Source organism: Vitis riparia, chromosome 2 (assembly GCF_004353265.1).
Source record: "Vitis riparia cultivar Riparia Gloire de Montpellier isolate 1030 chromosome 2, EGFV_Vit.rip_1.0, whole genome shotgun sequence".
Lineage (NCBI taxonomy): Eukaryota > Viridiplantae > Streptophyta > Magnoliopsida > Vitales > Vitaceae > Vitis > Vitis riparia.
In genome coordinates, this window is record NC_048432.1 from 15,971,574 (window position 1) to 15,995,884 (window position 24,311).

At 29.3% G+C, this 24,311-nt stretch overlaps 2 protein-coding genes across 4 annotated transcripts in view; one reads left to right on the forward strand and one right to left on the reverse strand.

The window, feature by feature from the left end:
- The window catches only part of LOC117932021, a 36,561-nt gene extending 13,788 nt beyond the window's left edge, over window positions 1-22,773 (forward strand). The window contains exons 1-9 of one of the 3 annotated variants that reach the window (XM_034853077.1): window positions 15,102-15,400; window positions 15,493-15,650; window positions 17,974-18,028; window positions 18,360-18,417; window positions 18,587-18,681; window positions 18,762-18,865; window positions 19,406-19,534; window positions 20,134-21,359; window positions 22,230-22,773. In XM_034853077.1, the coding sequence (XP_034708968.1) occupies window positions 15,526-15,650; window positions 17,974-18,028; window positions 18,360-18,417; window positions 18,587-18,681; window positions 18,762-18,865; window positions 19,406-19,534; window positions 20,134-21,349 (1,782 nt within the window). In that variant the 5' untranslated portion in view covers window positions 15,102-15,400; window positions 15,493-15,525 and the 3' untranslated portion in view covers window positions 21,350-21,359; window positions 22,230-22,773. Of the gene's footprint in view, window positions 1-15,101; window positions 15,401-15,492; window positions 15,651-17,973; window positions 18,029-18,359; window positions 18,418-18,586; window positions 18,682-18,761; window positions 18,866-19,405; window positions 19,535-20,133; window positions 21,360-22,229 lie in introns of those variants that run through there. The other 2 variants (XM_034853073.1, XM_034853082.1) reach the window with 2 other exon arrangements.
- Window positions 1,362-2,248, reverse strand: LOC117932054 (protein P21-like). Its single transcript, XM_034853099.1, has one exon. The coding sequence runs from the start codon at window positions 2,211-2,213 to the stop codon at window positions 1,536-1,538; it is 678 nt and encodes a 225-aa protein (XP_034708990.1). The 5' UTR covers window positions 2,214-2,248; the 3' UTR covers window positions 1,362-1,535.
- Window positions 22,774-24,311: the final 1,538 nt, after the last annotated feature.

Genomic DNA, 24,311 nt, shown 5'->3' on the forward strand with positions numbered 1-24,311 from the left:
TTTTTATTTAAAATATTTTCCAGATAAGGTCCATATCATTGCTTAAAATACTCTGCACAACTTTAATTAAAATCATTTTGAAATGATATTTCAGGGTCTATTTGGAAATATTTTTTAAAACTGTTGTCCAAAAATAATTTTTGTAAATATGTTTCAAACAATTTTTAATTTTTTTTTTTACTAGAAGCATGTTTAGAAACTTGAAATATTTTTAATAAAATTTTTATATTTTTAAAAATTATATGTAATATTTTATTTTCAACTCTTCTTAATATTTATATAATTAAATTTTTTAAATGATTCTTAGAAAATAAGTGAAAAAAATATTCTAAACACTTTCTTCTCATTTTTAGAATAAATAATTAAAAAACAATTTCTTATTTAAAATATTAATAAAAGTTTTCAGGTAAAAAAAAATTTATAAAAAAATTTTAAAAAATAGTTTTCTACTATGCCATATACCTTTTTCTAGTGTCATTCAAGATGTAAAAGCGAAGAGATAAGCTCAACTTTGGTGGGTGGTTCAGGCCTCTCCGAAAGCAACTCCATGAACTAACCATGTGATTTTTGGGCCTGCAAAAAATCTCTACATTTAGTTATTGACTTTTATTATGTATAAAAGTAATAGACAGACCACTAAGAAGTGCAAAGAGTAGAAAAATCAAAAAGAATTTTGTATATATACTATGCAGATACCAAATATGATAAATATCATGTTATGAGGACAAAATAAAATACCCATATAGAAAGCTTCTTCCACTACATGGAAAATTGAAAGTTTGCTCACAATCAAATCTTCTTTATTTTTTTTTTTATTGTTTTTTCCCTGAATCCTGTATGGTCTAAAAAGTCTAACAATGCGTTTCACAATGATTTTAAGAAGTTTTTTTAATTTTTTTTATATTTAAATTTTTTAAAATATTAAAAACACCTCATAAAATCATTACTAAAATTGTTATTTAAAAATAAATACAAAATATGTTTTTTTTTACCACATTCCATTCTTCTCTCTTGTCGGTTTTGTAACTTTTGTTTTTAATCTCTTATCTGTTTTATTTTAATATTAAACTTGATTTTTGAAAAAACAAATTTATTTTTCACTTTATAATGATGGATTTGTTATTTAAATTGAATTCAACCTTTGGAAAAATGAGTTAGTTTTTTTTTTTATAAATATTTTCCATCTTTTTCAAAGTGATGTTTCATGTGCAATCCCACCAGACAAAAAAAGTTTAGAATTATTTTGATAGAATGGTTTCTATTTTTTATTTTTTATTTTTAAAAAAATTCTTATATTTGCACGCAAAGTGCTTCTATACCAGGTCCTACTTGATTTAATAATACGTGTAAAGTCCCAAAGATTCATAAAAACATCCATTTATTCTACTAGCGTAGAAAAGTTGTTGCATGAGCACATTCAGTACACATACATGTGCTCAAATTTATTCCTTAGACTTTTGCATCTCAACATGGACTCAAAAGCACCCTAGTAGTTTAGACTGGGGAGTACATGCATACTATAGTTAATAGAGGCTTTATGGGCAGAAGATAACATCATAGTTGGTACCACCAGGGCATGTAAAGGTGCTGGTTGGATCATCCTTAGGGTAGCTGTAAGCATCAGGGCACCTAGTCTTGAAATACCTTGAGTAATCTGTCGGGACACAGCTCCCGGAATTGCAACAGTACTGATCGGTCTTGAAAACGGTGCATGGGTTATTGCAGCCACCCTGAGCTCGGAGCTGACTGGGGCACTGTCCCACGATGTCGGCCGTGCACCGTATCCCACGGGTGCACCCATTGGAGGTAGGGCTAAAGGCCATAGGCACATTAAACCCATCGACCAAGGATATATCAAAGAAGTCCAGGTTGTTGAACTGGTTAAGTCCGAATTCAGCCAAGGTGTTGGGGGGTGCACCATAGGCTGTGCACGTTAGGACGCCACCGCAGCCCCCGGTCTGACACTGCCCACGCCCAGCGCCATCGAAGCTGCAGCCAGTCCGGGCCCAAACACGGCCTCCAGTTGTGCCAGGGTTCACAGTCAGGCTCCAGGACTGTCCCTGGTCGAGGCGCCTACCCCCACCCGGCACAGCTGCTGCCCAAACTGTGTAGGGGCAACGGTTTTGGATATTGAAAATGGCTGCATGGGCGGAGGTGAAGAAGAGGGTGGCGAGAAGGAAGGAGGAAATGGAGAGGCTTTTGAAAAGGCCCATTTTGAGGAAGACAGGCTTTGTAGTGGTGATGGTGGTTTATGAGAAAATGGGTAGGGGTTTATATAGGGTGGGGGCGGTGGAGAAATGGGAAACAGCTTTTATTAAATTCCAAGGAATGGCGTCATATATGATATATCTTTGTGCCCTCATGCTTGACTTCATTCCATAGACGCAAGCAAGTCAGCTAATGGGGCTGCACAGGGTAGATGGCAGGGCCCAATGGGCTAAGGAAAGCACCTTGAAGCCCACTGTTTCAACATTGAACAAGTCAAGTATTTAAGTATTCAAGAATTCCCATCCATTCATTCCACGTACACAAGAATTATCTAAGCGCCATCTCATTAATCTCAATCGTATTGTCTGTCGTGGCTAGAACACGATATGGGGACCATTTTGAAGAAGATATCAATTCAGAGTATATATATATAGATATATTTGTAGCACTAAAACTACTTTTCATATCAATTTTTTTTTCTAACAAAATAAAATGTATATATATGGTCATTTTGCCCTTGTACTTTTTTTTTTCTTACCAAATTTACAATGTTTGGTGGCCAAGAAAATTTCATTTTCTTATTGATTTTAAAATTGCTTTCAATAAATTTTCTTAAAAAAAAAATAGTTAATCTCTTTATTAATTCAATCTCTCAATTTCTGATTTATTTGGGTTTGGATAAAAACCTTTTTTTCTTCTTAAACGAGCTTTAAGAAAAGGTTGAGATCAAGTATGATGAGAATGTCAAGTATAGTATGAAAGATGAGGGTATGCTATTGAAGTGAGAAAGTGTTGATTAAGTCTATGAAAGATTAAAGGATTTGAATTAGGTAAATCATTGTAAACATTGCTTGTTCTTTATAGTTTATTGATGGTAAGTCTGTGTTTTTTTTTATCTCTTTAATAGTTTTTAACGTAAATTATGATGTCATTATCTATTTTTTTTCTTATCATACTCTTTGATTTATTTTCAGTTTTAGTTTTCATTTATTACTTGTGGATATAAGTTGAATGGAAGAACAATGAGCTAAAATAGGTGTGATCATCTTTGGATATCTTGAATTTTTTTTTTCTATTTATTTTGATATAGATATTTAGTAGAAATTGAAATTTGTGTTATTGAGAAATTATTCTTATGAATTATGTTAAGGAGTGTTGCATATAGATGTGACTTGCATTTGAAATATGTTGGAAGAGTTTGCATGTGACTTTTACTATTTGTCGGATAGTAATTGAAGAATAAAAAAATTATGAGAATTTTTATGATTAAATAATATGTGTTGAGGATATATTTGAATTGGTTTTATATTTAAAAGTTGAACAAAGTATTTTGAATAAAAAAAATATAAATCAAAATATTTTAATTAGAATCACTTTGAAATGATATGTTAAAATCTATTTGGAAATATTTTTGAAATAAAGATAATTTTTTAAAATATGTTTCAAACCATTTTTAATATTTTTTTTAATAGAAACCGTTCGTTTAGAAATTTGAATTTTTTTAATATATTTTTTATATTTTTAAAAATAAATTTTGTATATAATATTTTACTTTTAATTATTCTCCATATTTATTAAATTAATTTTTATAATATTTTTTTATAAAATAAGTGAAAAAAAATATTCTAAACACTCTCTTCTCATTTTAAGAATAAATTCTTAAAATCTATTTTTTATTTAAAAAAATAAATTAACGTTTTTGGATAATCTTTTTTATTTAAATAATAAAGATAATTTTGTTTTGAGTTTAATTTTATTCCTATTACATTTGAATTTTTTTACCCATATATACTTTTAAATCCTAATTTAAATTTTTGGTCCATTTATTCCTTTTAATATTAGTTTGATTTTTTTTTTACCTATTTTTATTTTACATTCTTTTTTGTTCTCTTTTCCTTCCTTCCTCCTTTTCTTTCTTATTTTACATTACCACGTCACGTCAGAGACCCACACCCCCTCTCCCCGCTCTCATCTCTTTATCTTTCTACCTCTCTTTTCTTCCATCTTCTTTTTTGCCCTTTTTCTCCCCTCTTCGCTCACTTGCAGAGAACATGGCCCACCTTTCTTCTGTTTTTTTTTTTTTTCTTCTTTTCTTCTTCATTTTTCCCTCACCACACTCACTCAACCCTCACTATCGACAACACAGTCGGTACGTCTCCATCGGTGATCTGCTGCCGGCCGGCGACCCCCTTTCCCCTTTCGTTCTCCCTTTCCACCTATCTCTCATCTCACCATTTTCTCTTTCTTTCCCTCTCTATCTTCTTTCATTTTTATTTATTTTTTTCATTAGCCTCTATCAACCCTTCAACAATATACTTCAAATTTGGGCAAATATATTTTCTTTTATTTTTATTATTAAAAAAGACCCCACAAAAGCTTAGTAGGCATCAATTGCAAATGGCCTTAAAAGCATAGGACACATTTTCAATGTTGCAGCACCAACTTGCCTTTCCATCCACAATTTGCACAAGCCTCTAAGCATTTATGTCTATTTTGTTTTGATTTTTTATTTTCCCCTACCGACTTCATTTATTGGCTTCACTCCTATTCACATCACCATGAATTTGCAATAATTTTCTGCTAACTATGCAACCATGTGTTGTCTCTGTCTCTTTTTCCTCCCTCTACCTCCACTACTTCAATTTTCCTCTCACTTTCCATGATCATGTTTTCAATGTAAAAATGATTAAGATATTGAATGATTAACTAGTTTACTAACTAAATCTATTGAAATGATCATATGTTTTGTAATTTTATTTAAATATTCATTTATTCGATATAATTGCTAGACATAAATAATATAATATCGCCTTTCTTGAATAAAAAATTAATTAAAATTAATAATATCGCAAGTTTCGTCTTAAAATCTGAAATAAAATCATATTAAAAGAAAACATCGGAAGTAAATATTTGAACCTTAAAGTCATAACATTATTATTCTAATATTGAAAGAAACACTTTTACTAAGTCCTGAATCATGTTATATTTTGTCAAATTTTTATTTTCAAAATAATAAAAAAAAGTACTTTAAATATCAGTTCTAAATCTTCAACCCTAACATACATAAATTGATTCCAAACTTTAAACCCTAATATTTTAAAGCAAGCATGACCATACTCTTTTTTTTTTTTGGGAAAAGTCAAGCTTTGAAACATCATTTTCAATATTTTGGTTAACATCTCTCTCCATGTCTCCAAATTGGAAATGTATTAGGTGGATTTTCCCTCTCAACAATTAAATATATATATATATACACCCACATATAGCAAGACGATCACATGCATTTTTGAAATTGTTTGTGGGAATGTCCCAAATATTAAACTATTGGGAGTGAGACATGACTTAAGGTGCACAAGGAGTGGCTTGGCTGGAAAGAGGTACAAAGTGGTGTTGCCACTACCCACACCCACAAGGAGTGAGACATGCTTTTTTTTATCTCTTTGAATGTTTTCCACATAAATTCAGATATCATTATCTATCTTTTTTTTATTATACTTTTTGATTTATTTTCAATTTTAGTTTTCATTTTATACTTGTGGATATAAGTTGAATGGAAGAACAATGAGATAGAATAAGTGTGATCACCTTTGGATATCTTGAATTTTTTTTTTGTATTTATTTTGATATAAATATTTAGTAGAAATTGAAATTTGTGTTATTCAGAAATTGTTCTTGTGAATTATGTTGGGGGAGTGTTGATACATATGTATGTCACTTGCATTTGAAATTTGTTGGAAGAATCTTATTGTATTTACACTTGCATGTGACTTTTGATCTTTGTTGGAAAGTATTTGAAGAGTAAAAAAATTATGAGAATTTTTATGATTAAATAATATGTGTTGAGGATATTTTTTAATTGGTTTTATATTTAAAAGTTGAACAAAATATTTTGAATTAAAAAATATAAATCAAAATATTTGGAAATATTTTTGAAATCTACTCTCCAAAGATTATTTTTTAAAATATGCTTCAAACAATTTTTAATATTTTTTAATAGAAGAGTCCGGTTAGAAATTTGAATTTTAAAAATCTTCCTTTTTTCTTTCATTTTCTTTCTTCCTCTTCTTTTCTTTTCTTTTTTTTTTTTTTTTTTTTTTTTTCTTTTTTCTTTTTTTTTTCTTTTTTTTCTCCCCTTCTTCTTCTCCCCCCGACCCACTTCCTGAGAACATGCCCCACCTTTCTTCTTTCCTTTTCGTTTTTTTCTTTGTTTTTTTTTATCTTCCTCTGTGTTGTTTTCTTCTTCATTTTTCCCTCACCACACTCACTCAACCCTCACTATCGGCAACACGGCCGGTCAGTCACCGTCAGTGATCTGCTGCGGCGGTAACTAGCCGACCGGCGACCCCCCTTTCCCCTCTCTTTCTCCCTTTCCACCTGTCTCCCATCTCACCATTTTCTCTTTCTTTCCTTCTCATCTTCTTTCTTTTTAATTTTAATTTTATTTTTATTTTTATTTTCATTCTCCTCTATCAACCCTTCAGCAATGTACTTCAAATTTGGGTAAATTTATTTTCTTTTATTTTTATTATTTCTGTTTAATTACTTCAATGGGTTCCCGGTAATTTTATTTCCTTTCATTTTTATTGTTTCTGTTTAATTACTACAATAATTTGTTCTTGATTATTGAGATTGTTGGTTTGGACTAATTTTTATTATTTTCATGTTTGCATTTACTTGATCGGGACATTATTTGTAAGCTTAGATAATCTGGATATCATTTTGTACCTTGTATTTTGATTTGTATTCATAAATTTGGGTTTGTTAGTTTATATTTTATTTGGATTTGGTGATTATTGGATTTTGGATTCGAGTGTTAAATTAGGCTTGAATTAAAAATATTGAATTTAGGTTTGATTGAATTTATTTTGATTTGTCATGTTTTGAGTTTATTAATTAATATGGAATTTAAGCTATTTTTGTTGTTGGTAAAATTTGTTGGATTGATTGATATTTGATATGGATTTTGCTCATGAATTATTTAATTTGATTTTGGTTATGGCAAACTCACCTTTATTATATCATATGCATTATACATATATATAGTTAAACTTATTATCTAAAGAAAATATTAAAAGAATATTTTATAGAGCAAATTAATTATAATTATTTGATAATTAAATGCAAAAATTTCTTTTAATTGATTACCAAAAATATAAAAATTATATAATTTTCTTTATAATGTTTTTAATATCATTAATAATTAATTAAATATTAAAAAATTATACATATATCATAACTTATTTTATATTATTTAATACAATTGAATTAAATGAATCATAATTTTAATATTAATATATATTTTAAAATTAGACATATTACAATCAAATATCATAATATTAGATGTAATTTAATAATAAATATACATTTATAAAATTCATATTTTTATCGATGCATACGATATTATTATCAAATATGATAAATCATATTATACATATATCAAATTATTTAATAAAATAATTTAAAAATATCAATATACTTTTAATTACATTTTTATGAATTTTTTTTTATTTTTATAAATTTTGATCAATTTTAGATTTATCGATATTTTTTTTCAAAATATCCGTTGATATATGGTAAAATCGAAGTACCGATATATCCATAATTACCGATATTTTCATCTTTGTTAGTAAGTTTAGTGCTCACTGAGTATAGTATAGGATAGTCGTAGATCAGATGTGCAGCAAGGCCAAACAGCACCATTACGAATAACTCAAGCCGGTCCTATCCACTTCAGTTCAATGAAATCATGAAGGCTAGATTGAAGATGCAAGCAGATTTAAAAGCCAAAAAAAATCCTACCCACGTGCTATGCAGGGAATCAAGCAAAAGACATTAAATATTATCAAAATTATGTACTATGAAATACAAAATAGAAAATCTACATAATTATATATATTAAATAGGGACAGAAAAAAAAAAGAAAAAGAAGGCAAACTCTTTAGGGTGAGGAAATGGAGAGGCTTTTGAAAAGGCCCATTTTGAGGAAGACAGGCTTTGTAGTGGTGATGGTGGTTTATGAGAAAATGGGTAGGGGTGGGGGCGGCGGAGAAGTGGGAAACAGCTTTTATTAAATTCCAAGGAATGGCGTCATATATCTTTGTGCCCTCGTGCTTGACGTCATTCCATAGACGCAAGCAAGTCAGCTAACGGGGCTGCACAGGGCATACGGGCGGTCGTGTCAGGCCCAATGGGCTAAGGAATGCACCTTGAAGCCCACTGTTTCTAGATGGATTCATGGATGAAGGCCGAACTAGTCAACTATTCAAGAATTCCCATCCTTTCATTCCACGTACGCGATAACCCGGGAAAAGTGGGATTTTACTCCGAAAATATACGGGAAAAAGAACGTTTTATCTTTGTCCATGCAATTTTTCATATATCGGACAATTATTTTTTAAAATGATTCTTTTATTTTATAATATTAAATACAATTATAAAAAATTTAATTTATTATTTGAAGTTAATAAAAGTATATACATTATAATTTTTTATTATATAATATAAGATATAAATTATTGTGAATTTTTTTTAATATCCTCAAGTAATAAATAAAATTATTTTTAATCCTTTAATTAATAATAATTTTATATTTTATATTATATAAATCACCTCATCTTCTTATATTTTTTAATAAAATTGATTAAAAAATTATTTTAAAAGTTAAAAATTAAATTAAAACTAAAAAAAATGTAAAAAAGTAAAAAATTAAATTTTGTTTTTCACTTCTCATAAAATACACTAGTCCAAAAGAACTAAAATCCAATGTGAGTCAATATTTTATTTTTTAAAATTTTTAATTTTTTTTGTTTTATTTATATTTAAATTTTAATTATTTTATTTTAAATTTTTAAAAATTTTATTTTTTTGTTGTTCAATATTTCTAAGGATGTTTGTTTCTAGTGGAAAAAAAAAATCTCAATTGAATTATGTATGTCACTTTTCAAAAATTAGAGATGATTTAATTTTTATTTGATCTGTAAATATTTAAAAAAAATTGTTTATAACAATAAATTTGAAAAAAAAAAAGTTTATTTAAATCATTCAATGACAGGCAAATAAATTTTTGTAGCATTAAAACTACTTTTCATATGGTTTTTCCACATCCTATGGGGAACCAACTCTATGCACTGTCGTTTTCGAATGGAAGAATAATGGGCTTGAGCCACGAGCCCAGGAGACAATTTCTCCTGAACTTCATTGGGTCGGTAATTGGGCTTTAGAAGGCTAATTGAACTTTTGCCCTTTTTTATCTTTTTTTTTTTCTTTAATTGAAAAATGGGACAAGATCAATGTTTTCAATTTCCTACAATGTAACATGGCCTAATTTTTTTCCCCTTTCAAGAATAAAGAATTTTAAAATATAAAAGTATCTAAATAAATTTTATTATTTTTTATTTCTCTTTATATTTTTCATTGTAAATCAAATGACAAATTCTTTCCAACTTTTTTATTTCCCATTTCCTAGTATTTTTCACTAACCAAAGGTTGGTTCGTGAAAATTTTGAAAGAACAAATTGAATGTAGAAGGAAAGGAAAAGTGATGAAAAATAAAAAATAGGTTTAAAGTTAACAAATTATTTTTGCATCCTTTTATAAACTCATTGGACCTTTTTTTTTTTTTTCCCTTTTTTATATAAAGATTTAATAATTTGAAAATAAATAAGTTTTATTAATTTCAATTTTCTTTGTATTTTTTTTTGTTAAATCAAACATGAAGGCTATGTTTAATTCTTATAAAATTTGAGGGAAAATACAATGGGAAAAAAATATAGAGGAAAAGTAAACAGAATGAAAAAATAAATGAAAATAAAAAATATATTTAAATTCAATAAATTATTTTTCTATGCTCTTTGAACTCATTTCACTTATTTTTTTTTTCATTATATAAAAATTAATTAAGTTTAAAATACAAGAATTTCAAATTAATTTTAATTACATTTGATTTTCTCTCATATATTCCACAGTGAAACCAAACATGAAAAAAAAAAAAAAACAATTCCTTAAGTTTTTTTCTTTCCTCCATAATTTTTTAGAACAAAATATAGCTAAAAAAAATCATTTAGTATAACATTTTTATTTTTATTTTTTTAGTACTTGGTGTGAAACCAAGGTTTGGTTAATCTCGGTTTTGATAATAATAAAACATTGTTTAGAACTAATGATTATATTTTAAATGTGATTAGGCAAGATGATTTCCAAAGTGGCAATTACAAAGACATATCAAGCCAAAGAGAAATCATGAAGAAAAAGACCACCTCAAAGAGAAGTGCTTTTCAAGACCCAAGCTTCATAAGATCTCTTTGTAAGGTTGTTGGTGCACTTGGTTTTTTCATGCATTACATTCTTTACTTATGTACCAAAATCATCCAAGAATTAATTCATTTTAAATCCTTTTAAAATTGGATGATTTCATGTTTTCAATTAAAACCTTGTGTCAAATATTTTCCAAACTTGTTTTAAAGGTTTTAAGTTGAAAAAGTTGGGTGTTGAGCCAAAAATGGCTCAACCGGTTAAACCGGATGAATAGTAACTGGTTGACCCCTAGCTCAACCGGTTGAGGGGTATGAACAGTAACCGGTCGACCGTTCGAAAAATGCAAAATTTTTCTCTTTCTTCCAAAACGATTGTTCAATCGGTCAAGGTTGAACCTCGTCCGGTCGAGGTCCGATCAAGGTCCGGTCAAGGCCAGGTCGAGGCCCAACGGTCACCTGCCAAGCATTAAATGCTAACGGCTAGTCAATCGGTCGACCCCCAGCTCGACCTGTCGAACCCCAAATGGCTAGTTTGACTTTTTTCTTCTATAAAAAGGCTACAATCTTCATTGTTTCAGGAGCTTAACTTTCCAAAACCTTTCTTGAATATATTTGAGCCTTTGAAGAAGTGTTTTGAATGCACCATTGTTCCAAAACTTGCATATCATTAGTGCACCATTCAATCCTAGTTTCTTGTATCATTTGAGCTTAAAGCTTTTGTACTAGGATTTTGTGAGATCTTGTAATTGTAAATCTTTGAGAGGAAGTTTTCCAAGAGTGTGGTATCTCTTGAGAAGTGTAAAGGGTGTTTGGAGCCAAAAGTCCAAGAGGGTGGATTGGAATCATAATCCAATTGTATTGCTTGAAGGCTTGGTTTGGAAGCCTTGAATTAGTGGAACCTCAAGCTTGGGATTGAAGCTAGAGGAGAGTGGATGTAGGCCGGGTTGCGCCGAACCACTATAAATCTTGTGTTTGCATTCTCTCTTCCCTACTCTTTTAATTTATATGCAATTGTTTTTATATTGTTTATTATATATACTTGCATATAATTATCTCTTACATTCACTTAGTTTAAATTTGCAAAAAGAGACTATCACCCTATTCACCCCCCCTCTAGGGTGATTACCATAGGTTGGATTAGTCTAATATTTCTAACACTTGGTAAGACTCAAACATAATCTTAAAATCAATAAATTATTTTTACACACTTTTTCAAGCTAATATTTCTTATTTTTCTTTGCATATTTAAATATTAAGGTTATATTTGGTTTCAAAAATTTTGAGTAAAAATAAAAGCCAAAGAAGAGGGAAAGAAAAACTAAAATAAAATAAAAAAGTGAAAAAACTAAAAAAAATAAATTTAAAGTTAATAAATTATTTTTATGTGTTATTTCATCCTCATGTTACTTATTTTTCTTAATCAATATAAAGATTAAATAATTTGAAAATACATAAAATTTTATTTAATTTTAATTATATTTAATTTTGCTTCATATTTTTAATAATAAACCAAATATGAGATAAATCATTTTTATTATTTTTTTTTCTTTTTTTTGTACTTTTCTAAACCAAACATTAAGACCGACAATTTGTATTGATAGATCATATTTATATCATTTCACAACTTAGGTACTTGGTTAAATAAGTCAATCCAAATGTAACGCAAATAATTATTGAGTTAATATAATGAATCCAGACGTGTAAATTTAAGTCAAATTGATGTTACACACATAGATCAACATGAATTAAATCGAAAAACAATTTTATTTAACCAAAATCTGCAAAAATCATGTTGAGTTTGAGTAATTAATAACTTATTTGTCACGGCAAATCCTAAACTAAGCAAGAGATTTTAAGTTATTGCTTACTTTTTCTTTTTTATTTTTCTTAATATTTCCATAATTCACCTAATGTGTATTTTTCTTGTTTCATCTATTTACATAGATGAAAATGATTAGTCATTTATTTATGACATTGATTATTTCCCTCTAATCCTTTCCCTTTAATGTCCATACTAATCTTTATCGATTCCATTTATTGTATTATTCTATTAATTATCGTTTATTTTCATAATATTAATTTAATAATAGTATTTTTTTATTCCATATATTATATCAGGGAAGAAAATGTGGAAAAAAAAATTACCTTCTTTTTGGTTTTTAGAAAATTTTAGTAAAAGTACCAAAGAAAGAAAATAGAGAAAAAAATAAAAAATGAATTTAAAGTTAATAAATTATGTTTAAATATATCTTTATTTATATAAAAATTAAATAATTTAAAAATATATAAATTTTTAATATTTTTTAATTATATTTAATTTTCTTTTATGTGAGATAATTATTTTCCTTAATTTTTTTTCTTCTCATTGTTTTTTATAACTAAAAATATTCTGAAAGTTATAAATTATTGTTTACACACTTTTTTTTAACTCATTTCACTTATTGTTCTTCTATATTAAATAATTTTAAAATATATAAATTTTAATTTTATTTATTTATTTATTTTTCGTATTTTCCTTAATAAGCTAAACAAAAAAATCAATGGACTTCACATTTGAAAAATGTTTTCTTTTATATTTTTTAAAATTACATAGCAAATTTTGAAATAATAATAATAAATTAATTTTTTAATTTCCAAAATATTAAAATGGAAAATCCACATTCATTGATTACCCATGTCCAATATTGATGTGTTTTCCCATGAATATTGAAAAATATTCCAATTGTTAAACATGTTTTTGTTTTCTATGTTTTGAAAATAAAAAATAAGACTAAAAATAATGGAAGGTCATCCATTGTTTTTATCTTTAAACGAAACATAATAACCAAATGATACCTTTATTAGTATTAAAATATTTCCAAAATGACTCTTGCCTTTTTGCTCTTTTCATTTTCTCATTAAGCTTTAGTCACCCCAAAAAGTCAATAAATTCACGTCCTTGTTCCTTTCTTTTTTATTTTTTTATTTTAATTTTCTCTTTTATTGTTAATAATTTACAAACGACATTTTAAAAATTTATTTTCTTTTTCAAATTCATGACTTATCTTACGCTATTAAATCCTTACTAACACTCAAAAAGCAAAATTACGTTAATGTTATGTTTGATTTCTAAGAAATTTAGGAGTCATTTGGTCATATTTTATAAAACTTGTTTATAAATTAATGGACCCATGTTTTCCTTTTTTATTTTAAAAATAGGTGAAAAAAACATTTTTTATTTCACTTTATTTTTAAAAATTGTTTCCAAAGAATAATGGTCGAATAATGTTGAAAAAAAAAAATTAAAATAGGTTTATGTTATTTAAAAAAAAAAACATTTTTAAATTACATAGCTAAACAAGCTTTTGGAAACATAAAAAAAATAAAATAAAAAGGAATAGAAAACAAAAAATTTTAAAATTAAAAAAAATTATAAATTGTAAATTATTTTTATTTACTATTTTAAGTTTATTTTTTTATTTGATTTCCTTAATATAAAATTCAATAATTAAAAAGGTATACATTTCAACATATTTTATTTTAAAATTTTTTCATAGTAAAATTACACATAATTTTTTTAAAATATTATTTTTATTGAAAAATAAACTTAAAAAAATAGAAGGTGTTACAACATTGATGGTATTTATTTGGGAAAAGTTGGTTTTAATTCACTGATATGAAAATATATAGAAAAAAACCTCAATTTTTTTAAATCAATATAATCTTTATTTATTTAAAAATAATTTGAAATATATACATGAGTCATTCAATTATTCCCCAAAATGTTCATTTGACTTGTCATGTCATCAATATCAATTGACAATTAAACTCATATATATTTTCCATTTATTATTATTATTAGAGATTTTTTTTTTCATCTAGAAATAAATATTTCGTATAAAAAACTAAGACTTTTTTTTTTCTATGTAAACAAACAACCCATTGAAGAGTGTGAATATTAAAAGTAGGGAAACTTATTATAAATAAGTTTGAGTTTTGTTGAAAATAAGACTTATGGTTTTTTCCACGGTCTTTTTAAATATTTTTTTTTCATTAAGGCGATGCCATTTTTCCTATGGAATGCTTGTTGATGAAGATAAGAAAAAAAAAAAAAAAAAAACTACTTGGAGAGTGAATAAATATTTAAAAGGAAGGGAAATATATGTGAAAGAGTGTAATTGTTAAATGATGTTGATGATATGACAAGTCAAATAGATGTTTCGGGGAATAATTAGATGATTCGTTAAAAAATGTATATATTTTAAATTATTTTTAAATAGATGAAAATAATATTGATTTAAAAAATTTGAGGGTTTTTTATATATTTTAATATTAGTGAATCAAAACACACTTTTCCCTATTTATTTTTTTATTGGAATAATTTGATTCAAATTTGAATATAAGCTATTGTAGAAATATTATTTATATTTACACATAAAGGTTAAATTAAAATATCTAAAATTAAAATTATTAAAATTCAACTCTAAAAATAAATGGCACTGAAGTTTATTATAAGGCAGCGGGCAGAAAAAACAAACTTCGCCGGAAAAGAAAGAAATTGTAACGGTAGAATAAACGGCGTAAAAAGACGACCGTGACCGTCTCTTCTCTTCTCATTGCTTCCAAAGAAAGCTTTTGTGTGTGAGCCGTTTAAATCAAAACGCAACAAGCCAGTTGCTCTCTCTCTCTCTCCTCACTTTCCCGCTACTTCGTGTCGATCCCAATGTCTCTACACCTCTTCAAACCCTAATTCTCTAATCCAAAAAAAGAAAGACAAAGTTTTTTTCTCTGTTCAGTTTCACTTTCTTATGAATACCAAACACTTGTCGCTACTCATTTCTTTGGCGGTTACATAGGCTTGACAATTCATTGAGATAAGCCCTAGAAACTGCTTTCGTTAAGTGGTGTTTGGGTGCTCAGAAACTGCGGGAAACGAAGGAAGGCTTGGAGTTTTGCAACGGGTATTGAAATTGGGATGGATTTCGTGAGTGATTTTGGGATTTGACTTGGTTTCGTTTGTTCTGACTTCTGCTCCGTTTTTTTATTTTTGCAGGACTGATTCGGAGGAGAGGTGGTGATCGCGATCATGTCGGGAGTTAAGGAGGAGGACTGTAATGTGGATTTGAATAAGGAAGCTGAGTTCGTTTCCAATTCTTCGGTTTCTGAGAGCAGTTCTGATACCGCTGCTCTGAGATCGGCCTCTGCTCAGAAGTATGCCATCTTGATCATATTTGCATTCTTGTATTGTCAATTGTTATAATATAGAGGTTTCTGTGTTCTCTTAGTTCTGTTTGATGTGATAAATTGCTGGTTTATACCATTTTGATCTGCCTGGGTTCACAATTTAAGTTTCTGTCTGTTAGGCCTTAGTGAAAATGTTTAAGCTTCTTGATTGATAATTTAAAATTTTAAAGGGCTTGTGTTTGTAGATGTTAAAATTTTCTGTTAGCTATTTAGTATAAACCTCACTGATCCAGGCTCTGAACTGGCTATGTGAAGATACATCTATATTCCATATCAAATTTATAATAGGATGTTCTGGAGTATCAGAATATTGATTCAAGCAGTTATCACTTTGTACTTCAACTTCACTGTACTTGATTCAGCTCAACGAATACCTGGAGGGCCTGTTTGGGAAATTGAAAACTAGCCAGGGGTGGTAATCTTACCGGTTTTAGGATTTGTTATGTTTGGTTACGTTATTACGACTTCATTGCATGCAGTTGTTAAATTTTCTTCCTAAAGTATACTGGAAAAAATAAAATAAAACTGAAAGTTAACTAACCTAGTTTATAGCATTTTGATCTGCCTTGGATCGCAGTTTAACTTACAGTCTGTCAGGCCTTATTGAAAATGTTTAAGCTTTTTGATTGATAATTTAAAATTTTAAAAGGCTTATGTTTGTAGATGATAAATTTGTTATTGACTATTTAGTATAAACCTCACTCATCCTGGCTCTGAAGTGGCTATGTAAAGATATGCATTTAGTTTTGATATCAAATTTATAATAGAATGTTCTGGAGTATCAGAATATTGATACAGGTAGTTATTTCTGTTCGCTTAACTTCGTTGTACTTGATTCAGCTCAATGAATACCTGTAGGGGCTGTTTGGGAAATTGAAAAGCCAGCCACGTGGGTGTAATCTTACCGTTTTTAAGATTCGTTATGTTTGGTTACGTCATCACAACTTCATTGCATGCAGTGGTTGAATTTTCTTACTAAAGTGTACTGGAAAAACAAAATAAAACCAAAAGTTAACTAACCTAATTTATAGCATTTTGATCTGCCTCGATTCCCAATTTAAGTTACAGTCTATCAGGCCTTATTGAAAATGTTTAAGCTTTTTGATTGATAATTAAAATTTTAAAGGGCCTGTGTTTGTAGATGATAAATTTGCTGTTGGCTATTTAGTATAAACCTCACTCATCCAGGGTGGCTATGTGAAGATATTCATTTAGATTTCATATCAAATTTATAATAGAATGTTCTGGAGTATCAGAATATTGATTCAGGTAGTTATCCACTTTTTGCTAACTTCATTGTACTTGATCCAGCCCAATGAATACCTGTAGGGGCTGTTTGGGAAATTGAAACCCAGCCTCGTGGGTGGTAATCTTACCAGTTCTAAGATTTGTTATGTTTGGTTATGTCATCACAACTTCATTGCATGCAGTGGTTAAATTTTCTTCCTAAACTGTACTGGAAAAACAAAATAAAACCAAAAGTTAACTAACCTAGTTTATAGCATTTTGATCTGCCTTGATTCCCAATTTAAGTTACAGTTTATCGGTTAAGCTTTTTGATTGATAAGTTAAAATTTTAAAGGGCCTGTGTTAGTAGATGATAAATTTGCTGTTGGCTATTCAGTATAAACCTCATCCAGGCTCACTGGTTATGTGAAGATATACACTAAATTTGTAATAGAATGTTCTGGAGTATCAGAATATTGATTCAGGTAGTTATCGCTTTTGGATTAACTTCGTTTTACTTGATTCAGCTCAATGAATACCTGTAGGGGCTGTTTGGGAAATTGAAAACCCAACCACGTGAGGGGGTGATCTTACTGGTTTTAATATTTGTTATGTTTGGTTAAGTCATTACGACTTCATTGTGTGCGGTGGTTAAATTTTCTTCCAAAGTATACTAGAAAAAATAAAATAAAACCTAAAGTTAACTAACCTTGCTTATTTAAGCTCAGCTACAGTTCAAATCAGGAGAGCCCACTTATCAAAATATGAAAATTTGGGCTCATTCCCTTTCTAAAAAACATAGGCATGTTTAAAACTATAGGCCATATTCATGTCTTATTTCAGTCTTTTCTTCTGGTCTTCTTCTTCAGTAGCACATTTAAGTTGTTTCAAGTCACCCTTATTGGTAGATGATGGCATTTTTTGCACTGTCAACCAATCTTTGATGATTTCCCTCCCCTGATTGCTGCTTGATATGGCTTACAAAAGATTCTTTTCTTTGGTGGGCAACTTTCTTTTTCCTGCATAGAACTGTGATAACTGTGATATGGGCTATTTTCTGTAGGAGGATAACTGGTCCGACCAGACGATCAACAAAGGGAGGATGGACAGAGGAAGAGGTTAGTCACTGAAGTTTCTGCTTTGGTCAGCTTATATAGTTTGCATAAGTGGGGAAGTAGACGAGCATCAGATTCAAATTGGCCAGCTTACTGTTTCTCATAAAGTTTCTTGAAATAAATTTTCATTTTTAGAGCATTCAGAGTGTAGGAAATAAGAAGAAAAACAAAAATGGAAGAATACAATAAGTTCGAAATTGAGAAATTACTGCCTACATCTTTTCTAGATTTAATTGTTTTCTTTCTTGTTATCTTGAATTTGCACTGCTGAAGCTTTCTAACCTCAGTAAGCACATCATAACTTACTTTTTGGTTTTCCTTAAATGATGGACAGGACAATCTTTTAACTACTGTTGTGAAAAACTTCAATGGAAGAAATTGGAAGAAAATAGGTGAGCATGGCATTTTCTGTTGCAGTAGAATGTTTGATTAATTTTTTTTTATTGTTCCACCAGTTTGTGTAATAATTGGATAAAACATACCAAGAAATTGGGTAAAAATGCCATACTACTCATTGCCTTTCTCAGTGTTGTTGATTTGATTTCTTTTGAATTTATACAGCTGAGTATCTTCATGGACGGACAGATATCCAGTGCTTGCATCGCTGGCAGAAGGTTCTAAATCCTGAACTTGTCAAAGGACCTTGGACGAAGGAGGTAAAAACAAACCTTACTGCTTGTTATGTTCTCGAAGATTATGATACCATTAAATGTGATTGTGGCTTGTTTACTTTCAGGAGGATGACTGCATTGTTGAGTCAGTTAAAAAGTATGGTTGTAAGAGATGGTCTATGATTGCAAAGGCCTTACCAGGCCGCATAGGCAAGCAATGCCGAGAAAGGTATGTAAAATCTAGTTAAGGCACCAACGTTATGGCATTCTATGTACATTCTTCTTTCTTGTTATTAACAATGTCGACTTCTGAGACCTTCCTGAGTTCTCATTAAGGGTATTTTGACATGCTTTAAGAAGTGTGATTGTTTTTGTAGTTTCTTATGTTTTTGCTTGCTCCAATTTTGGGAACTCTTTATCATGTAAATGCATTACAACAGCCAGGAAGGAATACCCTTTTCACTATTGACCTTTTGGTTTTGTATATCATCTGCTTGGAGATCTATGTTGGTGATTTATGCTGATAGTATTCTCTATTGCATATGTATAATGATTAAATATTACCAAAGCCGTCCAGTTGTCTTAATTAGTGTGCAAAAGTATCACCTAAGTCACAAGCAAATAATTTAATTGGTTCTAAGCAGATGAATGTGCTTCAAGATCCATACATTCTAACATTTTCAGCATATTGTTGTGCCCCATCGGTGTATTTCTTCTTATATAGAGTACATTAATTCCAAAATTCTGAAGTCACAAATCGATTTTTCAGGTGGCACAATCATTTAGACCCAGCTATAAAGAAAGATGCATGGACCAAAGAAGAGGAGGCAATTCTTACTTACTATCATCAACTTTATGGGAACAAGTGGGCAGAAATAGCAAGGTTCCTGCCTGGAAGGTTTGAACTGAATCACTAATGATATATAGAAAGATCTTTATCACATTATCCCTGCAATAAAAGAGGGAAATATTCAAATGTCTTTGACAAATAAAAAGTAACCCCAAAAAAATGCATTTTAGAGAACTCAAAATTACTTTGACTTCTATTTACATCTTGGATATTTGAGGCAAAAGGAAAAAAGAAAAAACCATTCTGCTCTATTTTGATCTAAAAGTGAAATTCATTAGGGGAGAGATTCTTCTGTTTGATTTAAAACCATGCATTAGGAGAGAGATACTGTACTTTGGATCTACAAAGCTCTACAGGGTAATATGAAGTTGTCTTTATCAACTTAAAGGCTAAATGGTTCTTTTGTAGGTATTTTTGAATCTAAATCAGATCATGGTTGCATTCTTTTTTTCAATCAAATCCTTTTGGCTAGGGCTTTTTCCCCCCTCAAAAAATGCAATTTCTGGGTGGAAGTACCTGATTTTTGTTTTGAATATGATTCTTTCATTCTTAAAAAAAAATAATTTAATGCATGTTCTCACTAGATAGAACAAATGAATTACTCCTGGATGTGGTATTATCTTTTCATATCTTTTTGAAAATGGCAGGAATGACAATGCAATAAAAAATCATTGGAATTGCTCAATAAAGAAGAAATCGGAGACCAAATTAGTTGCCCGTTCCACCTTGGATAAACATGGAGCTATCGTTCCTGATTCCCAAAATTGTGAAACAAATTCAAACAGCATGAAGGGCACAGCTGTCAAGCAGAATCACGGTGAAATAGTCTCTCTTCATCAGAAAGACGGGTCAGAGTATACTGTTGGGACTTGTTTGACTGATTTGGTTCTTGGAAATGCTTATGGAGGAGAGAATTGTTTAGAACCAAAATCTGTTATCCCTTCAGGAGGGGGTTTAAATCTGCCAAATGGATTTCAGTTTGATGGTAAAGATGCCACTGGTACTGCTGTTATTGGTGAACCATGCACAGACAATGACAATCATGCAAATATGTGTGAACCTTTGTCTATTCCCTTGGGTCTTCCTGGTTCTGTTAAAAAAAACTGTAATCCTTGTAATCCTCCTGAGGCTGTTGTTTCTCTCACTTCTAAGCGAAGACTGGAATCTCCTAAAAGGCCTTGGACTTATGATTTGAGTGTTACAGATTTGAGATTTAGTAGTGAAACAGGCGATTCCCTTTCTAGCCTCTCAGCATTTCGATTTGGTGATGATGATACCCAAGTTGGCAAGAAAAGCAAACTTAATTCAACACCTTTACAGTCAGAGCATATAAAGAATAGTTGGTTTTGTTATGAGCCAATACATTCGAAGGACTTGTTGGTTGCTTCAAAGAACGATTGTTTTCCAAGTACAGACAACCATACTAGGTATTCAAGCAGTCCATCGTGTGGTTTTACCACTCCCAAAGTTGCACAGAGTGTCTCTATTAACAGCAGGAGTCCAGAATCTATATTAAGGAGCTCAGCAATGAGTTTCAGAAATACTCCCTCTATTATAAGAAAGCGAACTTCCCGAAAATCTAGCAACAACTTTTCTGATTGCTCCACACCTGCACAAACAGTCCCATGTACTCAGAATGGTGAAGATATCAACAGCAGCAAAGCTTTTCCAAATGCAAAGCAGGGTTTCATTGCTTCCCTCTGTAAACCCGAAGCTCCAGTTTCTGTGAAGACTCTGGGAAGATGCTTGGAATATGCGTTTGATATGGAATGGGATCCATCCAGAGTTAAATGTGGCACCTCAGTTTCTTCGACTGCAACTCCAGATGTTAATTTTAGTGCCAACAGAGTCTTGATACCTTAAGGTGATTTTGGTAAATATAATTCAATCCTTTTTTATTCTTTCCCTTTGCTCGGTTTGATTTCTGAATACTGAAGAAGAAGAAAAAACTTGGACATCACTGCCGCTTGAACTCTTGCTTTTACATACTTCTTCAAATTCATCTTACTTATTTTTCATTTTTATGTAATATTAAATAATTTGAAAATGAATAAGTTTTTAACTAATTTTAATTATATTTAATTTTATTTCATGTTTTCCATGATAAACCAAACATTAGAAATTCATTTTCTTTAACATTTTTTTCTTTTCATTAATACTTTTTGGGAACCAAACCTTTTTACTATTAGTCTCTTTTCCATTTTTCTTTGCATTCAAATGAAAGCATAAATGCATTTATCAGTAACTACTGTGAAATGAACTCACATATTGATGGATCCCATCTGGATGCTGAACCTACATGCGAAGTAGAGTGTTCTTCTGTAAATCATTTTTTACCCTTTGAGAAAAGAAAAATATTTGGCAAGAAAATTTTACTGTTGTACATATACTTGAGAATAGAAGAGCAATTTCAATTCATAGTTGCCTACATTATGGAGAATCAATGGGTTAGTCAGGTCTGTTCAATCGGTTGTTATGCATGATAATTGTTTTTCTAAGCAATAAAAGCCTATGGAAATCATAATAGGATGAAATTAGGGCTTTATCTTTTGAAATGGAGCTGACTGAATTACCTTTTGGCATGATTGAATTTTCATTTGCTCTCTGAATGGAAGTTCTTATAGTTCTTGATATCTATGTATGCTTGAATGCATGAATTGAACTTTGCTTTTCCCCCATTCTTGAGCTGTGTGATCTTTTCAAAATTTATCCATTCTTCTCTCTTACCCTCCTTGTTTTGCAGATTATAAAATCAGCATTCTGGTGCCATGGTCATTGACCATCTTGAACAAGAGAACTGATCAGAATGAATTAGATGATAATGGAGAAGAGCCGTTCACATGTACAAAGTGAGATTTCACAGTTCCAACAGTGGAACTACTGGTGGGAACCAGTGCCAACTCTGATGGAAAGTAAAGACATTTTAATTTTTCCCTTTCATTGCTGGTTGGAGGCAAGTCCTGTGTCTCTGCTGGATTTAAATACAAAGGTCTCAGTGTTCTTCACTGGTTATATGAACCTTTTCATCCTCATCTCCTCCTATTTTTCATTAGAAGACAGCAATTAAATTTCTCAAAAAAAAAAAAAAAAAGAGGGACTGAAAACAGGCAAGGTTTGGAGAAATGTAATGGCCTCTACATCAAAGGGGTTGGTTGCCTCCCCTTTGGTAAACAGGTGCTCGTTTAGGATTTAGTCAGTTAGTTTTCGAGCTTCGTTCAAATAATCCCTGATCATTTTCTGTACAAATGCTAATAAAGGGCAATTAGGTTCATTTTGAACTTGTATGATCTCTTTTTATTCTCTGCTATGAAGCTTTCAATATTCTTTTAAGCTAATTGAAAGGTTGAGATGGTAACTGTTATGAACGCAGCAGCAGCTATTGGTGCAGGTTTGCTTGAACACCAAACTAATCGTCAGGCATAATGGCACGTCAGTCCAACTTGGAAGTGGTCAATTTTTCTCTTCCAATTTGCTACGGAAAGTAAGATGCCTGAGGAGTTGCAGACGTGCACTCAAATTCCAAATTCCTTTTCTTGGATGATTCTCAGTTATCTTTAGAAAATCTTCCTCCACCATTTGCAGATGAGGAAGATCATTGCCAGATTTGGTGAAAATGTGATATTGGCTAAGGTTTATGACTAAATATATATTGAAATATTTAGTGTAATCATATAAAGTAATTTTAATAAGTAGGCTTCAATTTTCGTTTTTAAATCTATAAATGTTTTCTATTTAAAAATATTATTCTATAATCTTATAAAGTAATTTTGATTAATTAGATATAAAAAAAAAAGATGAAAAATGATTGAAACTCTTGAATTTGTTGTTTTATTGTGAGAATATGAAAAATAATAATGATAAATAATGCTCATATTTATCTTAAAACTTGATAAACAAGTTCACATATTTTGTAAACTTTGGCCACATAAAATTTTTCTCATCATCTCTACCTATACTTTAATTTTTTGAAATTACTTTATACTATTATACATACAAATATGCTAGCCTTTTTTCTTAATTATTTTTGCATTTTGACTATGAGGTCTATAGTAAATCAACTTAATAACTTAAAATGACTTACTAAATTTAAGTTATTAAGTAAATTTACTAATGTTTAGTAAAATAATTTAATATCACAACTTAAAATTAAAAATGACTTTAAATATTAAGTCAAAGTAGTTAATTTATTTTTAATTCCATTTTTGTTATTTGTTCACATTTAATGATAATATATTTAATAACCAAGACTCCTTATTCTTTACTCATTTTTATAAAAATAAATATTAGTTAAATTTTTTAATAATAAACATTAATTACAATTAATAAAGATAAATTTGTCAATTTAATAACTTAAAATAAATTTTAAATTAATTTTACCAAATAACCTTAATGCTTAAAAGTAAAAAAATAAATAAAAGTTTTAAGTTAAGAACAATTTAAGTTAAAGTCAATTTAAATTATTAAGTTTTATTAAATACCCACTATGTTTTAGGAAAATACAAAGAAAAAAAATTTCTTATTATTGATTTTACTAAAAAAAAATATAAAAAATAAAATATAATTTAATTTAATTAATAGTTTATACATTTTCATATTATTTAACCTTTACACAAAAAAAACTAAAATAAATTAAATCAGTTTGAGGTAGTAAAAATAATTTTATTGCCTTTAAATCTATTTTTTTCCTTCTACTTTTCTTTTCTTAAATTTTTATTAGGAAAGTAGAAAGAAAAAAAAAAAAGAAAAGAAAAAATATATTAAAAAATAATAAATTATTTTATATCTTATTTAAAACTCATTTAAGATATTTAAACATTCTATATAG